Source organism: Petromyzon marinus, chromosome 2 (assembly GCF_048934315.1).
Source record: "Petromyzon marinus isolate PM22_M1 ecotype Great Lakes invasive population chromosome 2, UKy_Petmar_22M1.pri1.0, whole genome shotgun sequence".
NCBI classification, from domain to species: domain Eukaryota; kingdom Metazoa; phylum Chordata; class Hyperoartia; order Petromyzontiformes; family Petromyzontidae; genus Petromyzon; species Petromyzon marinus.
The window spans coordinates 22,665,338-22,687,987 of NC_133668.1; the positions used below are offsets into that span (position 1 = coordinate 22,665,338).

Below are 22,650 nucleotides of genomic sequence, written 5' to 3' on the forward strand. Positions count from 1 at the left end.
TATCTTCTTTGGCAGAACTCCAAAAGAGCCGGATATGAAGCATACAGGCGTATCACTGGGCCAAGAAGGCACGTAAAAAAATGCATTAAAGCATTCATTACCAAGGGAAAAAATCTGCCAACAGTCACATTTTCCGTAGACGTTTTCTTTAACTTGGCACTAAGTCAAGAATAAAAATTCAAAGGAATGTTCTACTAAAATGGCCATTTAGGGGGTGCTCAAAGTGTGTGTGTGTGTGTGGGGGGGTACTCGCACATCTACTAAGATGTTTGGCCAGCAAGGAACAGTACGTTCTAGAGCAGTGGTTCTTAACCTGGGGTACAAGCACTCCCTCGGGTTGCGAGATGCCCTTTCTGGGGGTGCGAGACATGTCATCTCTTTTTAGAAGGTAAATCATGGAAACAGAAATTGAGCACGAGCACGTAAGTATAACTACATTGTTTCACCAAACCTATGTATTTGTTAACATTATACATTTTTTAAACGATTGATGATAACCAAAGGGGTGCAAAGCTGCAGCAAAGGTTAAAAACCACTGCCCGAGTCACTGTTTAGAGCTCCCTCTAGTGGAGGGCCTGTTGCAAGTAGTGAACTCTTGAACTATTTTTTTATTTTACCAGGTAAGGCTATTTTTCAGAAGCGACCTGACCACAAATGACAGCTCAACGAAGCGGCTTGTCATCGTGAAAATGTATAGCAGCAAAATACTCTAAATGCATGCTTATTCTAAATGTGGATTGAAAAAAACTGGAGGACCTTGACAGAAATCCAAGCGACTACTGGGAGAACATGCAAACTCCAAATATAAAGGTGTCAGGGTCGCGATGGAACTCACGACATCCTGTATACCAGGCGAAGTAGTTAACATTTCGCCGCAATAGCATCTCAGTGGTGTGAGCATCCAACTTGGGGGCTGTACCTTTACCTTATTGACCCAAGAATCACCCCCTGATGAAAAGGGGCAATGCTGCTGTGTGGAGCACACTGCAGCTGTAACATGTCAGTGGCTGAAACAACTATGGTCTGTGGCTGGCAATTTCCAGCACTTTTATACCGAGAAGCCTGCTCAAAATTCATCTGTGACCATCCTTGAAACTTTCTTCAAAATGTGTCTTGTGTGCGAAAACACCTGACCACCTTTCATACATTGTACCAAGGAAGAAGAAACACAACGTAGCAACATTCCAAACCACAAAACACTGCTCTTTATTTAAGATTTTTATTGACATATCCCAGTTATGGTTAACATTAAACAAAGGTTCAACAGTTTTTGCTTTAGGTTCTTACAAATAAAACGCTGGTGGAGAAGTGTGTTATAGAGCCTATGGAGGGGAGGGATGCGTCAAAAGCTATTTCCTTGGCCCAACTATATAAAATAATCAATAATCCCTGATGTTGAAATTTTTGTGGAAAACACTTTACAGTTTTTTGTTCGTGGTCGTTTTATACGCAAAAAGTTTCAAATTATACTTTAGTGCTTGTCCCCAATTAGATCCACGGTTGTCCCCTTTTGTGTGTGTGAGAATAAACTGTTGAAGAATGGTGCCAATGCACCCATCCACAGGCTTCATTTTGGAAAGCAAGGCGAATTTTTTTTTTTACAAATAGCGACAATGAAATGAAAACGCCAACGTTGAGCACCTAAACACGATCAAGATTCATAGCACCACTTGGACTCACTGGATCTCAAGCAAATTGAGTAAATTGTAGAAACGGAAGCCACACGATGTGATAAGAAGCCGCCGATGAACTCCTGACATCCAGATCTGAACACTCCTTTTTCCAACTTAATGCGTTGCTTCTGACTGAGGTAGCTAAGTCCGCAAAACGGAAGCCGGTGATGGCAAAGCGCTTCCATGCAGCAGGTCAGGCACGGTACTTCCCAGGAGTTGTCAGATGTGGCGGCGTCCACCGGACATGTCGCATGGAACGTTTTGTCGCGGCTGTCGTGAGAACAGCGTCAAGACCCCACCCCTCTCGCCACTGGGTATGGAAACCGTGGACCGAGAGCGAGGGAGGGTTCATGCGATGTGCCCACCCCCCCCCTCCCCCAGCGCACGTGGCCAAGGCTCAGAGGACGCCGCGTGAGTTTGAAACCTGCCTTCGCTCAAGCTTTGCTGGTGAACAGAGCAGGAGGGGGAAACTTGATTGACCACCTACGTTGCTTTACAGAGTCCAAAATTCCAAGCGTGTGGATGGGCCGCTGGGGGACCAGAATTAAGGTCGGCAGTTCAGTGCAGCAGTTCTGAAGGTGTCGTGTCTGCAGAGGGGGAATTGGGAGTTGATTTTGGGATTTTACATTTTTTCTATCGAAATGTTTTGTGTCCATTTTACAGGAAGCAGACGGGACCGACATCTACGCCAAACTCCTGGTCGGAACCACCGACATCCATTGGTGCTATGTCCATGAACGGCAGGCGGCTGGTCTTCTGCGTCCTGTACTCGATCACCGTCTTGCCCCACACGCCGGTGTGCGTCTGCGGGTTCACACAATGCAGCCAGCGACAACGTGAATGCACCGCAAGGCACGAGGACCACGCCACACGAGAGGCATATGTGCAAGCAATGCACGCGCACAAAGACGCGAACATTGTGCGCACACATCTCGCATTTCCTCCCAATTCTCAAATATAAATATGGAAACAACTGCGGTGATATACCATTCGACAGCATATTGTTTCATGTGATACGTATAAATAAATGTTTAGAACACATGATATAGAACCAGCCTCAAAAAGGCTATGTGTATAGGATGGCAGTCTTATTCCAAACTAAACGATAAAATAATTTTTTTTTTATTTTACGAGGTAAGGCCCACTGAGCTGTATAGCTCTTTTTCAGAAGCGACCTGCCCATAAATGATAGCCCAGTGAAGTGGATTATCACATGGAAATGTATATCAGCCAAATACTCCAAACGCGTGTTTCTAAATGTGGCGGGGAAAAACCGGAGGACCCGGAGAAAATCCACGGGACCACGGGGAGAGAGAGAGAGACACACAAACTGCAAATACACAGCAGGCGTCAGGGTCGCGATGAAACCCACGACCTCCTGTATACCGGTCAAGGTGGTTAACATCTCCTAGCCACCGTGGGCACCTCGCTGCCTCTGCAGGAGGTTGAACCCCCACGTCGTAGTGTCGCGCGCGGACCGCCGAGTGGGGGCGGCGAGTGGGGGGGCGAGTGGGGGGGGGCGAGTGGGGGCGGCGAGTGGGGGCGGCGAGTGGGGGCGGCGAGTGGGGGCGGCGAGTGTAGTGCGCGTGACTCACAGTGCACCCATCCTCCAGCACAGAGTAAGTGAACCGAGAGTTGCCCTCGGCACGGATCTCCACGTCGCTGGAGCCCTGCAGCATCAGGGCCTTCTTGAGGTTGCCGGCACGGCTGTCCAGGTAGGCCACGCTGTTCTTGCAGTGGTAGGTGATCTTCTGGGATGCGTCGGTGGACAGCAGGCGCAGGAAGGTCAGCTGCACCTCCATGTTCGGGCTGCCATCACCGTACGTGAACTGCAGGGGCACAGCGGTGGCACAGTGACGGTGTGGCGATATTAAAGATGGTATAATTACGGGAGGAAAGCACATGTAACTATTGGTGTATATGGCTCAGCACGTGGCAGTGCAGCAAATGGATGGCTATTTGCTACGCTGCCATCTACTGGCCGAACGCAGAGCCCAGCAGCTAGGCATTCTCACGCATGACAATCTGAGTGTGACCCACCAACCCGCCTCTGAATGTCAACATTTGGTCGCAGCACTGGACTGCTTTAGGCACCGATAACGCGGCTACAAATCTGACGCCGGGTAATTTCATAGCGTGGGTAATCTGATGTGGGTAATTTGCTAAAAACAACAATGACAATCGCGAGGTAAGCGCAGTGAGCAAGCCAAACCCCCTTTCTTGTTGCCGCCTGCTCTCACCTGGGACCCGGGGCTCATGGTCTCTCCGAGCCACACGTGCTTCTTGTCGGCTGCCTGGCTGCGCCACCAGTTCTTGCGTGGCAGGCTGGGCATGCCCGGGTTCACGCAGCTCTCGCCCGTCTCCATGTTGCACCACACCTTGATGGCGTCGGCACGGCAGCCCTCGTTGGGGTCGATCCAGTACTCGCCTGTGTGTGGAGTACAGAGCACCTCTGTTTAGGGCTTCTCCTGCCTCACTCTGCCCCTGGGGGGGACACCACTCGCAATGCTTGTGTCAGAGCACCGGACCGATTGGCACGGTTGGCTACGTGCGGTGTGTAAAGGAGTTCAACATACATACGTATACATACGGCAACATTACATACAAGATTTCATACGTATGTATACATAAGGCAACACTACATACACATATGTACGTATGTATACATACGTACATACGTGTACATACGTACGTATGTAGTGTTGCTGAATCCAGCTCTGAAGGTGAATATGAATACAATGGATGACTGAATATATTGGCTAACCATCTGATGTTCCGTGAGAACATTCTATTAACTTTAATCTATCTAGCACTGTGGTGTCATCTTCTGGGGCTATTTCCTGGCATGGCATGAAGATCTTCTGATTAAACATTACTTTTATAAGAACTTTCTATCTCATGGGGTGCTTTAAATAGCATTAGTTATACATAACTGGATATTAAATAATGTGTAAATAACTTACAGCCCACGTCAGGCAATTGGTGGACATCTGAGTGGTGCGTTTATGAAACAAAACATCTGTGTGTTTGGTTGTGCTTCATCTTCCTATCTATGTAGATGACAGTCGAAATATCCCACGTATAAATTAAAACCTTAATGAAAAACAAGAATGAGAAGAAAGCTTACCGCTCTTGTACTCAGGATGGCAGAGCATGAGATCCCGGCAGGATCGGGCTGGGTGCTTGCGGCTCCCGTCCGGGGAGGTGATGCTCTCCACTTGGGCGTTCAGTGCCTTGATGGAGGCGTCCAGCACCAGGCCGTATGGCAGCATGTCAGTGGCCTGGTCACCCATCTTGCGGCGTGCCATCAACCCAGCGTATGCGCCCATGTCGTAGCCGGCGCCGGAGCTGCCGGGAGGGCCGGGGGGTCCAGGAGATCCGGGAGGGCCCTGCGGTGGTGAGCCACGCGAGACGGGTTAGAGCGCAAGATCCGCCAGGCACCACCAGGCACCCCGTCTGACTCCATCGGGAAAGAGCGTCACCTCCACCAGTGAGGCTGGTCAGCTGCTGCTGGCCCCACCGTGTTTCGGTCCGCTGCTGGTTGGCGCAATTACAATAATCCCACCAACGATAACAATGTACTTCATTGACTCATACTAGACTTGATGTGTGTCAAGACGAATTCTTTTAGAAGAGTCCTGGATTGGAGTGTTTGATCAATTACGGGAACGTTTAACATTTTGGGAAGACACCGGAGCACTCAATGAGCACCCACATATATTAGGTGAGAACACTTCGAGTTTATGAAGATTTTTTTCAAGAATCCATTGCTATGTTGCCATCGCAGCAGTCTACCAACACCTGGTATTCCTTGGTGGTCAACCATCTCCTTATCAATTAGGCTTAGGCCTGCTGAGCTTCCAAGTACTGTATTAACAAGATCAAGCACATTAAGGGTGATTTGGTCAAAGGTAGTTGATCTGTTGCTGCTTTTAATATAATTAAATGTGAATAATTGTTTTAATCCTATAGGGAAATATAGATTGTACTCCAAATGGGTAGGTGGATATGGTTTACTATGCCCACACAGCTAATGAATAGGCTTATTGTAAACACTCTTATGCCTGAGAGCAAAGCTATGAAACTTGTGTTTGAGGTCCTCTTACCAAAAATGTATTCCGTGGGAATTTGCTCAGTTATAAATAAAGGTCATTGTTTAGCATCTCTGTTCTTGTAGTTTTGCCTCGCAACTTATACCATTACTGTCCAGTTCATATGCACCAAGGAAGGGAAAGATGGTTAACAGATCAATGCAATAAAGAGGGGATAAAAATATTAGCAGCAAGGCCTATGGGTAAGGCTTACGGGAGGACCGGTCTCTCCAGTGCGGCCTCGAGGTCCAGCAGGGCCGGCAGGGCCAGGATTTCCACTGATGCCATCCTTACCGCTGGGGCCAGTTGGGCCAGGGAGACCCTGTACACACGCAGAGGCATGGCCACACGCAGCAACGAGACAATGGAATGACGCATTAAAGCCTGTCGAGCAACGCGGCTCTTGTTCTCGGTGAGTGACACGCAAGTGAAAAATGGATGGTGTGGGTGTCACGTACCCTGGCACCAGCAGAGCCGAAAACTCCAGCAATGCCCCTGTCACCTGGAGCACCCTTTGAGAAAAAAACACATGGAGATTGTCGTCTTCAATTAGACCGTTAACACAAGACCACGCATACATTTCTAAAGTAATTTGATTGCATTCGTGGTAAAGTGCAGAATCTGATTTAAGGCATTCGTGACACCACCCACAATTTTTAAGTGGCATGGCCACCATATTTGTACAGTATGATCGTAATATGTTCTGCACCTATAGAGCTACAATCTAGATGAGGGACAGTGTAGCAGAGGGCTTAACTCACAATTGTAAGGATGCGAGTTCATATTATGGTTAATGAACCCCAACATTTGTCTGTGGATAACCACTTTGTGCGGATTCAACAGTGATTCCCACCATAGAAAAGTTAACATTTTCACCACGAGTTGAGGATTGCAAATTAAGATAAGAACTGGCATGTACTTGTTTGAACGGGGGATAAGCGTTGACTTAACGTGACGTTGAATACAAAACCATTATGCATTTTGTAAACGACCATGTTTTTTTCGGCAAATAAAACTGGTGACACATATAGAGACATCTGTGCATAGTTATTAACGTGACAGACACTCCATTACCATGCAGATAGCGCTACAATATAATATTAATTCTCCCAAACTATTACTACTCCCAGTGCGCTCTCCGTGATGTTCAACCATTCGCCTACTCAGCCAGGTTGGCCCTGGCGTTGGGTGCTCACCGGGGGCCCAGGGAGACCTGGCAGACCCGAGAATCCACGGTGGCCCTTGATTCCTCCTTCTCCAGCGGAACCGGCATCACCCTTGTCACCGCGAGGACCTGCGGGACCCTGTAGGTACACGAAAATTACATGTGGACGGTACGAGGTGCTCACTGAGCAGAGCATTTACCAGCAAATGAGAGATAACGTATCGGTGTTATGTAATGCCCCATGCACATTTGACACCCAATCTTCATATTTTTTTGCTCTAGGGATTTGAATTAGTAGTTCAGCATTGGTATACATTTTCCCAGCTCCTGAACTATGTTTTTGATATTAACTGTTTTCCATAATAGAGTTTTTTTTGGGGGTTAAATCGCGTAAATATATAAGCGTGTCGTTAAAACCCGCCACCACCCGACACAGCCAACTAGTAAGGGTTGTCACGTAAACAGAACGTGGCCAATTCGTCACTAGTACAGCACACCGGTGTGTTGGAGAGCCAAGCCACAACATTTACAAACTGAGTACGACGTTTCACCAGTAATTACAACTAGCTTCATCAGGCGACAGCCAGATTTGTGGAGAAGTCTTACTGTTTCGTTCCTTATACCACCAAGGCGTTGGAACAATTAGTTGAGTTCATATGCAGGAGATGGATTGTGACATCGCAGAACTGTGAGATGTTAATGGCACGGAGAGGCCTCCATCAAGCAATGGCTAAGCAATGGCTGGTGATGACGAAAGTGATACCCATTGAATTTAAATTGGTTTAGTTCCCCACATTGTGCGCCATTTGTGTGTTTCCTTGGTGTACGTGTGCGTATAGTTGCATGTTTGAGACGATAAGTACGCATGAGTGCATGTGTGCATGCTACATATGTGTGCGTGTGTACGTGTTCATATGCATGGTTGTATATTTGTGTGTATATCTGCACGTTTGTCGGTGTAATATGTTTATTGCATTGTTCCTTCAAATTGCTTATAAAAAGGACACGCTTAGGGCGAGAGTCATATTGTCCAAGAACCATATTGTGGGCAGGAGACTTACCGCTGGACCACGAGCACCAGTGGTACCGGAAGCACCAGAAGGACCAGCAGGGCCCTGATGAGAAATGGAATCAAGATAAGACAGCCTTCAGACGTATTGTTAACACAGGTCCAATATGCTTTATTTAGATGCTGTCATCAACTTTTTTTTATTTTTTTAACAACTGCAGTATTGTGTGAAAACTGATTAAGCCATGTCAGTAGATTGGCAGCTCACTTGTAGCTGGGAAGAGTGTGGGTACTGCCACCTCAGGCCAAATGCCTGCCGGAGGGACTCTCAAGAGCCCCCTTTGGCAAAGGCTCTTCCGTCAGCAGCGGAAAGGTGCTTGATGGGCTGCACCTTTATCTTACTAAATAGGTCCTAACAATTGCAGTATTATACAAGAACGCAGTACGTCCTGCCGTGGAGCATTATAGGCTATAAGTCTGCGGTTTACTTCTTTACAACCTGTCGACATTGTCTACGACATGCACACTTTAACCGAGGGACAATCGAACATGCGAAGAGAATCATGTTCACGTGAGAAGGGAAACTCACAGGCTCTCCCTTGTTGCCATTATTTCCAGCAGGGCCAGGGGCTCCGGGTGGACCAGCTGGGCCGGGGGATCCGGGGGGACCAGCATTTCCGCCTGGACCACGGTCTCCCTAAGCGTTAGACAAGCAGGGCACCCGCACCTCCCATTAGCAACCGTTGGCTACGTACGATGAGGAAAAAGTTCAACATACATGCATACATACAGGGCACAATGAACCTCATTGGCGTGCTCACGCAATAGGGAAGCTGGAGAAGACAGTTAAAACAATGTCTTGACAATTAATCGACAAACCATCGATGCAGAAAACATTTTTAGAATAGAGCTGGAAAGTGCTGTGGTCAGAGTACACGATGCACAATTTAGAGTGGATTCTTCTGTGATCAATAAAATATGTACCACTGTGTGGAATTATAACAGATGTTTTCTTATTGATTCCTGCCGTAGAAATATGCAACGTCCGCCATTGGTTGATTCAGGGCCACCAACGTGCCAATTACCAAGTGTTGTAGGTGCGTTTTCTTAGAAAGTCATTCAGTTGCCGATAGTGTTAGATAGCTATACATGCAGATGTTAAGCTCTGCAAGTGTGAAAATATATTTAACAAGTTTCGTCAATTTTTTTAATTAAAATGGAAAATATCATTCAAATTAATATCTCCTGTTATACCAGTTCGTATATCATCCACGGTTACTAGATACATCTCCGTGCAACAGATGTTAAGCTGTTACTTGGCGATCCAATTGATGACATTGGCCAACACTTGATGAGCAACATAGAGCAATGGGCGATGTATAAGCGGACAGTTCTGTCTCCTCACCTTGTTGCCCTGAATTCCATCGCGGCCAGGCAAACCATCGCTTCCTGGATTTCCCTGCAAACAAATCAAACGGCGAGTGTTACAAATTACTATTCATGCATTTAGACTATTTGGCCCGCCATACATTGCCACGTGATAAGCCACTTCACTGAGCTTTCATTCGTCGCTTCTGAAAAATAGCTATATAGTTCAATGGGGCTTGTCTGGTAAAATACAAACAAAAAGTTTTGTTTTAGTTTAGATGACTATTCAAACCTTTCTCAACTGCCAGTGGACCAGAAGCAGATTTCGAAACTACCCAAATGTTGCAGGGAAGTGGGGGGTAGTCCTCAATGTTAAGATTTTAAAATAGGGCCCTCTAATAATAATAATTATGAAAATCTATATATTATCTCCGTTAAATATATTCTGCATATCAAAAGGAGGGCCATCTCCCCCATCCCCATCTGACCTCTTGGAATCTAAGACTGACTCCACTGGACTGCTCTTCAAGTCAGTATCCACATATGCCACTGAAATGGCTTCCCTAACATATTTCATTTCAGTTCATAATATCTCAAGGGTCACTGAAATAAGTAACACTTTATAACAATTCAACATTGGTGGTTTTATGGCTATAGTTCCCACCATAGAAATGTGGATTTTGCTTCATCGATTCAACACCACCATTTAAAATTAGTGCCACACTATGCTCTTGCGAGGGTAGTACAATGTATTTTGACTACGCCAAAGTGCTGCCCACGCAAAATGCTGCCCAAAACCAATATTTCAAAACAATGTTTGTTGTTGAATTAGAAGTCAGACCGACTTGGCTGAGCTTCTTCTTTGTTTTCATAGAATGTATTAGGAACAGATGCAACTCCAAAGCCCACATCAATCGAAACAAAACAACAGCAAGCGCCCGGGTGAGAGTGAGTGCAGTTGGCGTACATCGCGGCCGCTCTCTCCGGATGGGCCAGGGATGCCGGGTGGACCTGCAGGCCCAGATGCTCCTCTCTCTCCAGCGGGACCCGGTGGGCCCTGCCTTCCGGGCTCACCCTACAGCACAAAATCATCTCCATTATATGGCCGTGCGACGCACATTCAGAGCACAATCTATCACCCTTTACCAAGTCCTTATAGTGTTGAAGCATTGCTAAATATGTGCAGCGCATTGCCTGCTAGATGAGGGCCTCCTCACGCCGTGCAGGTCTACAATTGATGTTTTAAAAACATATTGTGTTGTCGAGGGGGTTATGGGTAAACACATAAATGCATTTAAATAATTGGATTGGTCGAAAGTAGCCCAGCTTTTTCTGTTTTAAATTAATACTGCTAATTAACATTGGTCTGGAACGCCTGCAGGCGGATGGATTTAAACATTTGATTATTTACATGGAATGGGAGTCTATTAATGTTGTCGAGCAATCATATAAAATGGCAGTCATCATTCTATCAAGAAACTGGCCTCTACCATTGTAAACTGTTCAATGAAGGACACCACCTTATGGTGTGAGCAAGGAGAAACTTCACTCGACTTTAACAATTTGATCAACTTTGTCAGCCACGTTGGTCTTAAGTGAAATAAGACGTGTGATGCAGAAAACGACCTTTGTGCATCCCTATCCACACAGGATAGCCACAGTGAGTGCCATGCTCTGATAGACAATGTTCAAACCACCCCGGGCATGTGTACGCACATTTGTCAATGCAAAGTTGAGTGCATTTTCCCGGGTGAAGTGTGAGCATCTCACGAGGACACTGAAGATGAAGGACGTCGACGCCCTCGCACTCCAAGAAACCCAACGTTTCCAGCGAGGAACAAGCATGCCATTGGCATGAATACTGCTTCAAGCCGCTAAAACAAGCGACGAGCGGTGCAATGGGTGACGTTTAACTCACCGGAGCTCCTGGAAGTCCAGAAAATCCACGCTCTCCACGCTGGCCAGGCATACCAACCAGACCACGGCTGCCAGCCAAACCAGCTGATCCAGGAGCTCCTTGGGGTCCCTGTGCATGTACAGAGGAAATACGTTATCCCTCGTCAAAACACCGCTTAATGCAACGGTTATTATACGTACTTATTTATTTACCCAGGAGAGCTGCACTTGGTCGTAGGACTCTTTTTACTGGAGGGTCCTGCATTGGGTTTTTATTTCAAGATGTCTTCAGCCGATTAATGAGTTGTGTATACAGGTGGGAGGAAACCGGAGCACCCGGAGAAAAAACCACATGCACCAGTGGGCAACATACGGATGCAAAGGGATAGTGATGGGTCCGTAAATTACGCGGCAAAAAAATTAACAAATGGCGTCTTATTTTTTCCTCTCCGATGTGCTCTTTGGGCCGCCCGCCGCTTTTGCCGTTCGCCACGAGGTCCGACATTTACTCTCCTTGTGCCGGGAGACCCTTCAGGAACTGGGCTGCACAACGCAACGGCGGTACGCTTTCGCAGGCCCAACGCCTCGTTTTCCTTGCGGAGCGTGTGTGTGCGCTTCACTCACGGCAGGGCCATCGCTGCCAGATGATCCCTTCTCGCCGGGAGGCCCGGCGGGTCCTGCAGCTCCAACCTCTCCGCTCTTCCCGGGGGGACCGGTCTCTCCGCGCATTCCCCTGCTGCCGTCCTTTCCATCGGGACCGGCTGGGCCGGGAGCACCGGGGCCACCCTGGACACGGCAAACACCGTTCACCGTCAAGAGTGGCACCACCGGCAAGACAGCCACGCAGATTGTGCAGTGAGTCGGGGGGGGGGGAGTTGCCAACCCGGACGAATTGTGTTAGGTTGGTGGAGAGCTGAGATTGATCAACGTTGGTGCTGATGATGATGATGAAAACGATTGAAAGCAATGCATTTTATGAAATGATGTGTTACACATATTACATATGCAATTTTTTTTCTGATTGGTAATTTAGCTGTAAATATTCATATTGGATGTAGCTGATTCAAGCAAGCTTTCACCAAAATGTCTTCCTTCATTTTTTTCGGAGCAATTACTGATATTGTGTGGCGATTCAACATCAAATGAGCTGCCCAAGCCTCTGTGCTGCCATAAAAAAATGGAGGCCGATGCTGAAAGTGACACTGTTGCAGTGCAACTCACAGCAGAGCCTGGAGGTCCCACTCTTCCTGCAGCACCTGGGAATCCAGTAGCTCCCTTTACGCACACACAGACAGACAGACACAGACACACGACACGTACATGTGAACGATAGTGTGACCTATGACGAGCACAATTGTATTCTAGGAAACAGAAGTGACACATAAATGAGCATTGGGACATTCGTTTGCAAAATTGCACATTCTATTGCGCAGGTACATATTTGGTGGGAATGTAATTTCTCCTGACAACATTTATTGGAAAAAGCAATGTTGTGCCGAATTAGTGATGTTCACGTAATATGTAGGATTTGGGTTTAATGGTGGGCTAACCCGAAAAATGAGCTCTCAAGACAACAACGTCTTGTGATGGCAATAACATAACACAGTTATAATACCTTTCATGGTAATAACATCATGGCACCCTCAGAAGCTTTCACATGTTATATCGCCAAACTGGCCACAGCACAGGCTCATTATGTTTCAGATGCTAGACGCTCTCACAGGTCCTCGAGTTCTCCACTAGTTTGTAGGAATCTAGGAGCAGACAGAGGCCAGCTCCGTCACACCCAGCTGCAACAGATTGAGATGGATATGGGCCTTTGTTCTGTGGAGGCATGGACTGTTGGGAGTAACCGGATGGGGTGGAGGGCGCTACGACCCTCTGCCAGTCAAGCGCATGAGCAGTGGTAGCCGCCGGTGGATGACAGTCGGTGGATGTACTTACCGGAGGGCCAGCTGGGCCACGGTCTCCCTTAGCACCAGTAGCTCCAGGTGGACCCTAGGGTAGGATCGGATGACCATGGTCATGTGCAGAAAGGCAATTGAGAAAATGATACGTACATCAATGGTGGACATCACCTGTCTATTCCACAAACATTTTGCGTGCTTGTAATGGACATTGCCTGCATGTATGAGAAACTGGCAAATGCAACGATTGAAGTTGCCCTTTCGTTTTAAATTTACCCATCAACATTCTTACTTGAGGGTTTCATTCAATGATACATTTAGATAATGCAAAACAATGAAAAGTCAAAGGATACTTTTTCAAGATTAAGTTGCTCAATACCGGTATTTAAAAATAATAATAATAGCACAATTAGTATGGATTTCCCTTGACAAGATCTTCCATGAAGCGATACCCGTCACACACAATGTGAATGTAAAAATAACAATGAATAAAATATGAATTAACTCACGACAGGGCCAGAAGGACCGCTGTTTCCTGGGGGTCCGGCCTGGCCTGGCTCTCCGCGGGCTCCCGTCTCTCCAGCCTCACCTCGTGCCCCGGGCATACCATCGGCGCCCTGTGTGCACACGCGTATAATCACCGTGACACATGGGCATTCCGCGCGTGCGACAAAATACGGCATTTGGATATGAACGTATGACGAGTATGACTTTCAGTGTGGCGGAGTGATCATTAATGCAACAATGCACCGTTGCTCTTTTTTTGCGTTATAGCCATGAATAAACCAACAATTATTCACAGCAAGGTAGGACTGAAGACTCGTTTTCGAGAAGGTGAATATCGATGGGAACAAATGCCAAAATCCCTTGATATGCAACCTTACTGTGGCCATGTCTATAAGTGCTTCATGGTAATTATGATCTTGAGGCGTTCATGATATGATCATCTGTGGCACTTACAGGAGCCCCTGGGAATCCAGCTGATCCAGGAGGACCAGGCTCGCCACGCTCACCCTGTCATGGGAGGAAGTACACAAACGTCAATGAACCATCAGTGCAGCGGTTGGCTAATATGTCAGAGGGGTTGCTGTCAGTGTTGTTGAAATGCGAAATATAAACAGAAACAGATGAGATCGTAGATACATGTGCGCTCCTGCACTTGCACTCATGCACAATAGCACAAACGTCCCATTGCAGCCCACATGGACTTTTGTAGATAGTGGATCATATAATTGGCATGTGCCTAATAAGGCATAAAGCAAGTAGTGGGGCCATTACTCAATGAAGTCACCATTCCACCAACAGCAGGTGTTGACAGATTGAAAGTGATAATATTAGACAGCTTGAGAAATGTAACCCTTGTCCAGTTTCACTGAACACGGCGTATGAAATGATGTCTCAATGTGTAACCTGACGCTGGACAGGTTACGGGGTAAACAATGCGAGGCCGGTCACAGCTCAGCGAGCACCCGTCCATCGTCCAGAGGAGGATGCACAACGTACATACATTATGTATGCTAATTTATCGTGACTAATCCAACTAATAATAGGTATCTATTGTAATTTATATGACTACATTAACCCCTTCGGCTCCACAGTGACGACATCACATTTACCGCTTCTATTTAAGACAGAAACAGGAAGAATTCTCCAAAATTCTGGATGTCACCTGATGAAGACGGCTGTAATTAGCGGCGAAATGCCGAATTCGAATTGAAATTGTCGTGGGTTTACTCTCCAATACACCGTTGTGCTGAACTAGTAACTAATTGCCATGTTTTGTTTACGTGACAAACCTTGCTAACTGTCTGTGTCGGGTGGTGGCGGGTTTAACGACACATTTATATTGACGCGATCCAACCCCCCCAACAAAACCTCTCTATTATTGGACCAAAGGAGGATGTGTTCACAAACACAGAAGTGTACGTGCGGCTGCTGCTACTTACGGGAGCTCCACGACCACCAGCGGGCCCAGCAGGGCCAGGAGGACCTCCCTCACCCTGCAGTCGCAATGACACGACACCGCCATAACCATCACGTGCACCGCCACGGACTCAATGCACAACAAACATGTGGCTTGCATTGCACAGGCTACAGCTCCTTTGCCAAGCCACGGTGGCTGCATGAGAGACTTCCCCCCAACACACTGTGCGTCTCGTAAGGGTTTTTATTGCGCACCACAATTCACTACGCTGGTCACTGCGGTTGAGTGAACTTGGTGAGCATAGACCGTGAGGCATAATACATGAAAAACATATTTGATTTTGTAGCACCGTGTCTTGCTGACAACGTAGTCCCACAAAACAGCCTCCAAAAGCTGTTTTGAGGCAGAGTGGTCACCCATCCAAGCTCTATGCAGGCTCAAAACTGCTTAGCTTCCAGAGATCTGACAAGATCGGGCGTATTCCAGGTGATTTGGTGGCTTGCAGTTGTCTTGATAAAAATGCATCTACGCGAAATATAACAGGACAGCACCATATGGCTCACTGTGCATGTTAGTGAATGCAATAATTGTATATATATTATAGGCAACACGTGTATTGAACAATACACTGCATTCAAAAATATACTTTTGAAAAATAATTCTACGTGAGTCACGTAAAACGCTCCTCGTGGGTGCCATTGCAGGCGAGTGCAATGTTTTCAAGAAAACCTGTAACTGAACGTAATTCAAAGGGCTGCAGTGTTTCATTGGGATGCCTCCCTCCAGTGGTGACACACTTGCACTACACCACCTACACTACCCGGAAAAATCCGACATGAGAGTGAGATCACAAAGTTTGCTCATCTTTCGTCTGAGCAGTGCAGACATCAGATATGTGCTTTATTTATATTATAGAATTCTTAAAGCGAAACAAGTTAAGCTTCAATTATACCTATGTAGTCTATAACTTTAAAGGTCACATCGGCATCACTAATCATAGGTATAAAATAGGCTGTTTTCATGGATTTTTTATTATGGTTATACGTATGTATCTTGAACTTCTTTCACACCATACGTAGCCAACCATGTTAATCGGAGGTGCGGGAACAGGACAAGAAACTCAACTGTGAGTTAGTTTGGAAAAATAAAAAAAAAACATGAGCAGGATTTCACAGGGATAAACATGCAGTGCTCATGATTTTAAATCGCTACCGACTATGCGTCGGGTTTATCGGCCTCACACTGGCGTGGTAAGACACTGGGGTGGTGCTGGGCGCAAAGCCGACAACTCACCCTCTCTCCGTTGGATCCGGTGGGCCCAGCAGGGCCGACTGGACCGCTCAATCCCTGGTGGACACACGCGAATATACGTTAAAGCAGGACAGATAGACACAATTAATCGTGGTTCATATTTGTTGTGCTTTATCGACTCGTGCGTTGTTCTGTGCTTAATCGACGATTGGATAACATGAAACACCAAGCCTCATTTTTCACTTTTCTTGTTTTGGTGTTAGGAGCCAGAGATTAATTTTACTACCACTAATTTAACAACGATTGTGTATTTCAGACTTATTACTAGATATAGTGAGATGAAGAAAAAAACTATCAGAATTTCCGAGTGAAGAGACTGCATGTTTTGTTCTCCATGGTCAGAATAGGTTTCAGGATTGCGCTTCTTCAAGCCATGAAATGCTACTCCCTTCAGTGGTCACACACTTGGGGTTTCATTGTCAGGAAACAATTCTCAAACACACACTTTATAACAAAGCTTCGTGGCAATCTCTATTCTTCAACTGTGCTTCTTGGCCCTACAAATATTTATGAAATGCACACTTACTGGAGTCTTTTTTTTACCTTGCACTGTTCAACATACCTCCCGAACATCTCATGAAAACCAGCATTATGGATTTCAAATTAAACTGTAGTCATCACGAAGTCTGTTTTGTATGCAATGCCTACCAATAAAGTAACCCTGTTTTCAGAGCATGTTAAGTGGCCTTCCAACGAAAGACACAATGTGCTCATGGTGTTGTGCTGTATCGACTTCATGTGGGCAAAAACAATGCTTGGCGCTCGAACGTTGCAGGATAGTGTGAAAGTGCAGTGGTCGTGTTTCTGAGCTATCACCAGGGGTGACTTTCTGCGGCTGAGAAAATTAAGAGGCGCTCACCCTGGGGCCATCCTTGCCGGGACCACCAGCGATACCAACAGGACCAGCCTCGCCCTGGGGGATATCACACAGACACAGGCACAATGACATCATGCTGCAGGACAAATTTACAATGCAGTGCAGTAACTGCGCATGCATTATTCATGTATTTTAGGTAGTAGCTTTATTTATTTATTAGCAAACTCAGCTTTGCTGACACCACAACTTCATTAAATAATTCTGATCCTATTCCTGAATTGAACATTTTTTTATCATATAATATGCTAAAAAGTGCCATTCTCATTCATGAAATAGTGATATGATGTTGGCAACTATAGTTCGTTAAGGCACGTGATCCCACTTCTAGATTGCAATACAATGATATAGCAATGTGATGCCTATCAGCATTACAGGCATTTCCCCAATACTGGCTTTCTCTCATAAAACAATACTGTATATTATATATTTGGCTGTATCGCTAATTGAAAATACTTTCCATATAATAATTTAGGCTGTCCCAGATGAGCATCTCTTAACTGCAAGGGACACAACAAATTTATATCATTTACCAAGGTATTGCTGAATTTATTTAATACCTACACATTGACTAAATTGAACACAAACCCTTTGATATGACCATCGCCAAGGTATCATGATCTCAAAATCGCGAAACAAGACAAGCATTCTTATTTGTATTGCTTTTTGAAATCCTGTAATAGCACTTTTAGGATTGTGAAACTAGTATCGCCATACCAGCAGGTATCTCCAATCATAACATCATAGGCATTTAACATCTAAACTGTGTTTAGTTTGTTGTCCTTCGTAAGGTGAAAAAGAGGTTCAACATTCATATGCACATTGTGTGACCCTGTCCTAACGCCACGCAGTGTTTAGGGGGTTGAACAAATCCACACGCATGCCCGCGTCTCCCCCGCAAGGGGGGCTGTGTACTCACTCGCTCGCCCTTGGCGCCAGGCAGACCAGAAGCTCCGCGCTCTCCCGGCATCCCTTGCAGGCCGGCAGCACCAACAGTGCCCGCGGGACCAGGGGGACCTGCAGCACCCTGCACATCACACACGAAGAGCAAGACCTCCCATTTAGTCAGGCGCCATCACAAGGGATACGTGGCCTTCAAGATCAAGGTGTCATCATGGCCAAAGCTCTTGCTGCCACCACACGTTGCCAATGCTTTCTACCTTCTGCCAGATTCCGCAGCTGCTGCACAGTGGACACGTGGCATCTAAGATCTGCCACAACCGTATCTCACCATCTGCTCTGAGGTCTTGCATTTGGTGGTCTGACTTGTGGAGACCATTCCCAATGCACGTCTCATTACCCGGCCCTCCTCCAATCTGCAAATGTGTCCAATCCGGTGCAATAATGATTGTTTAATCACGTCTACAACACTCACCTGTCATGTTCTCTTCCAGACTTGTACATTGCTTAGCCTGTATTGCCATGACATTCCTAGCATCCATCTCAGACAACATATGCTCAAAGGCTAAGAATTGTTTTTTTGTAACTGCTTAGTTATCAAGCCCCTACTGAGGCCATGCCTTGCCAGTGGTCCCCGTGAAAGGTGTCAGGCGTCACGTTCCTGGCCCGCGATCTCGCCGACGACTGCTCGAACCCCAAAAGCGTAATTGGTGCAGCAGGTAAAGAACCTCATCTTCTCCATGAAGATCACTGACAATGAAGCCAGTGTGAGCCAAGCCAGTGTGTGTGTTTGTTTGTCTCGCAGTCACACATTACAGGCTCAGAGGACAGTACCGTCTACCAACGGCCCTGGCGGTACGGTCCCAGTTAATAGAGCTTGCTCTCCCGTGAAGCTTAGGACCACTGTGTGGTGCTGTCAGCTGGCAGGATCTTTGAGACCGTGGGGATCGTGAACTCGTTGTCCGAGTCGGGCCACCAGGACGCCCGTTTTCATCGTCCGCCATGGCACGTACCCTAGATCCATCCTGGCCAGGAGCACCGTTGCTTCCACGGGGTCCGGGTGGGCCCCCTGCGCCGCTTTCTCCCCTCTCGCCGGGAGCTCCACGCTCTCCCTACAGGAACACAAGGTCACGCATACCGCTCAGCTGAAGCCTCATCTTGTCGCTTGGGTTTTATCCTGGTGTAAATTTCGTGCATTTATTGTTACAGACTATGTTATGCACCCTTTATATTAGTCAATGACTATGGGGTGGATGGGTACAGTTTAACTGGTTATGGTTTTATGATTGATTTTGCCTGTAACATCAGGCCACGCTCTGCAGATAAGACTCAAGAGAATTTAAAACCAGTGCAAGTTTAGGCTTGCTTAAACAACGGTTGTGAGGGAACGTTGGCCTGGATGGCAGATGCATTGATGGACATTTGTTTTAATAATGAAACAGACATTCTTACCAATGTGGTTATTTTGTTATTATGTATTATATCACCCACAATCCACCGAGAAAGTGCCCACTTATTTTGTTTCCAAATGGTTGTCTTTGTTTTTGCAAACAAGCGAAAGTATTGAAAAACTAAGTTATCCAACTCAGTTTCGTAAAACGGAACTCAACCGTCTGGCAACCATGCTCGATCTTTCATTCACTCTGTAGCTTCATCGTGTTTCGTGATGCAATTTTCATACTTTTACACGTGTTAAGAGGGACTACGTTTCTTGACCAAATGGTGCCACCTGAGCTTGAGGCACTGGCTCCTGCGTAAGGCTGTGGTTGTGCGTTTAGCGTAGAGAAGCATTGGTGGTGGGGAGGCAACACTTACTCTTGGACCAGCACCACCAGGCATCCCATTCTCACCAGGGAGACCCTACAGGGACAGAGCAGATCACAGTGGACAACTACCCACAACACACATAACAATGAAATTAAAAAACTCAATATTTATTTGATTTATCCAGGTAAGACTTACTGAGCTATACAGCTCATCTTTCAGAAGCGACCTGGCCACAAATGACAGCTCAACGAAGTGGCTTATCGCGTGGACACGTATGCCAGCCAAATGTTCGAAACGCATGTTTCAAAACAGAAGTCCACGCGACCACGGGGAGAACATGCAAACAAATATACAGGTGTCAGGTTTCAGGATCGAACCCACGACCTCCCGCAAAGACCTCGCCAGTTGCAACCACACTCAAGACAATCCTGCAAGTGAAAAACTATATTTACAGAGGCGTAGACTGTAATTGTTATTATTATTACTGAGACTCCACATGAGTGTAAACAAGGTTTTTGTTTCAGGAATTCCTTCATTGTGCAGACAGAGGAGGAGTGGAAGAGGCCTGTGTACATTTACAAAAAATAAACACAAAAACCTTTCATCTATGAGACCCCCCCCCCCCCCATAAACGTGAGCACGAGACATGTGCATTTTCTGCACCGATATTTGTAAAATCTTCACCAGCTTTAAAACACTTCCTTAAATGTTCAGTGATCGCGTGATGAGGGTCATTTCAGTGATGCTGATGATGCTCTTTTGTGATAATCACGATTCAAGCAGCGTAAATGTTTGCGACAATGTGACTATTCGCACACACGTGCGCGTGTGTGTGCACGTGCATTAGTGACTTTGCGCGCGTGTCCGTTTGTGTGCGCGTGTGTGTGTGCGCGTGTCTGAAGGAGACATCCGTGCAGGCCATGCACTGTCAATATGCCTACCGGCTCGCCAGCCTTGCCAGACTCGCCAGGCGCACCAGGAGCACCAGGCAATCCCTGCACGACAAACGACGCTGTCAGAACGCTGTGCCCACCGCACACCGGGCAACACCTTCAGATGTTCAGAGCTGTGGTGAGCAGTGCTGCCTGCACCACTGCAGTCACACACTGCGTAATGGGGCCACTGCCTCCATCTCCTTCACATGGCATTGTCCTATAGTAGATGTTCCATTTGGAATACATCGTTTTATATATATATATGTACTGTGTAGTAGATGTGTTGTAATGGTTGCAGAGGTATTAATATTACATTTAACAATTTCATAAAACAAAGGCAATGAATGACCTTCCATCGCATTAACTCCAGCTTGACAGGACACACATTACGCATAACTATTTTGAGCTTTTGTTAAGCTCAGACACACACTGCAAAACATGTAGCCTCTGTCTGGATTCATTAATGTGATTTGTCGTTGTAGTGTTGTATTCAATTATTTATTTTTACATGACAAAATGTGATGGGCTGTAAAAAAGGATTAAGGGGAGCACATTTTATATGGGCCGGATGTGGTATGAATGTACACTTATGCTAGCTGATACCTGAAAACCAGGAGCACCAACAGGACCTGCCTCTCCCCTCTCTCCACCAGGACCCTGTTCATTATATCCGTAATACAAGACACGGACACACACAGATACAGACATGTCAGTGCATTGGTAGACGAAAAAAATACTTTGATTTAATCTCTGGGCTTCCTACTCTCTTTTTCCTGCTGCTCATATTGAGTTCCATGAAAAAAAAAGCAGAGTATTAATTTTCTTTACTTCAGCGGGCAGCCGGGGTTTGTGACCTGCTCACAAATTGAACTACGGTTTTGAAAGAGGTAGTTTAATACTACCAACTGCGAAAAAGTAGACGTTTTAGTATTTACCCTTATTAAATTCAGTAAAAGGCCGTTTAGATAAAGTTTAGTTTTGCTCAGGCAGGTGAGAACTCCAGAGACCAGGGTGAGCCTGGTTTACCCCAGTGACCTAGGTCACCAACATTACAAGCCAAACAATACATACATAAGCTACTGAATTTTCTTTTTTAAATCATCACAAAAAATAACTATGTCAAATGAGGAAATGAAAATCAGTCAGTAAATATGTAAATTATTTGAGATAAAATTGTCGGTAGATGCTTTAATAATCCAAATAATTTTGGCATTGTATAATCATACTGAAACTGGTGCAACTATACAGTTAAACATGACATTGTAAAAAGTATACTATGAAAAGGATGAGGCAGTTATTTTCAAAAGTGGGTATAGATTATTGGCAAATAAGGTATGTAGTCACTGGAGATGTAGGAAATTGGCTAATTTAAAAGCAGTTGGGTAGGGTAATGTATTTCTGATGTGTTGCAAGGCATCTGGGTAGCTCGGTGCTTAGACTGATTGCCACTGAGTCTGGTTGCAAGGAGCCGTTAGCTGTGAGTGATTCTTGTGAGGGCATTATTAAATGCATAAATTGCCAGAGTGCGATATGGCATGTTGATGTCACAGCAAATGCTTCCAATTAAAAAATGATCTGCAACTGAATTATACAATGAAAGCTGTTCCTACAGAATTACATATACTATTGCCTTTCTTGCAAATGTATCTATTTGGCTCCCACCTCGACACAAAGTGGATAATGGAATAATTCTATTGAGGTCATAAATAACACTGTAATAATAATGGAGTAGTTGAAACACCAGTATATAAGGCCATGACAGTATATACGAAGATAAAATGATTGAATTACAATAATGCCCTCGACAGTGTTGAATAAATACTCGCTGAG

General features: G+C 45.9%; 1 protein-coding gene and 1 long non-coding RNA gene across 2 annotated transcripts in view; one reads left to right on the top strand and one right to left on the bottom strand.

Annotated features, from left to right (window-relative positions):
• Positions 1–1,182: 1,182 nt before the first annotated feature.
• The window catches only part of LOC116944932 (uncharacterized), a 58,838-nt gene continuing 37,370 nt past the window's right edge, over positions 1,183–22,650 (bottom strand). Inside the window, exons 30-54 of the mRNA XM_032958886.2 lie at positions 21,424–21,477; positions 20,827–20,880; positions 19,934–19,978; positions 19,132–19,230; positions 18,138–18,245; positions 17,204–17,257; positions 16,327–16,380; positions 15,056–15,109; positions 14,070–14,123; positions 13,619–13,726; positions 13,147–13,200; positions 12,424–12,477; positions 11,827–11,988; positions 11,225–11,332; positions 10,274–10,381; positions 9,344–9,397; positions 8,528–8,635; positions 7,991–8,044; positions 6,961–7,068; positions 6,223–6,276; positions 5,979–6,086; positions 4,801–5,062; positions 3,914–4,101; positions 3,269–3,502; positions 1,183–2,477 (exon numbers count right to left, since the gene is read on the bottom strand). Of these exons, the coding sequence (XP_032814777.1) occupies positions 2,331–2,477; positions 3,269–3,502; positions 3,914–4,101; positions 4,801–5,062; positions 5,979–6,086; positions 6,223–6,276; positions 6,961–7,068; positions 7,991–8,044; positions 8,528–8,635; positions 9,344–9,397; positions 10,274–10,381; positions 11,225–11,332; positions 11,827–11,988; positions 12,424–12,477; positions 13,147–13,200; positions 13,619–13,726; positions 14,070–14,123; positions 15,056–15,109; positions 16,327–16,380; positions 17,204–17,257; positions 18,138–18,245; positions 19,132–19,230; positions 19,934–19,978; positions 20,827–20,880; positions 21,424–21,477 (2,487 nt within the window). The 3' untranslated portion in view covers positions 1,183–2,330. The remainder of the gene's footprint in view (positions 2,478–3,268; positions 3,503–3,913; positions 4,102–4,800; positions 5,063–5,978; positions 6,087–6,222; positions 6,277–6,960; positions 7,069–7,990; positions 8,045–8,527; positions 8,636–9,343; positions 9,398–10,273; positions 10,382–11,224; positions 11,333–11,826; positions 11,989–12,423; positions 12,478–13,146; positions 13,201–13,618; positions 13,727–14,069; positions 14,124–15,055; positions 15,110–16,326; positions 16,381–17,203; positions 17,258–18,137; positions 18,246–19,131; positions 19,231–19,933; positions 19,979–20,826; positions 20,881–21,423; positions 21,478–22,650) is intronic.
• On the top strand, positions 6,081–8,940 carry LOC142929748 (uncharacterized). The gene is made up of 2 exons (XR_012945899.1): positions 6,081–6,176; positions 6,932–8,940. It is a non-coding gene; the product is annotated as an uncharacterized LOC142929748 (long non-coding RNA).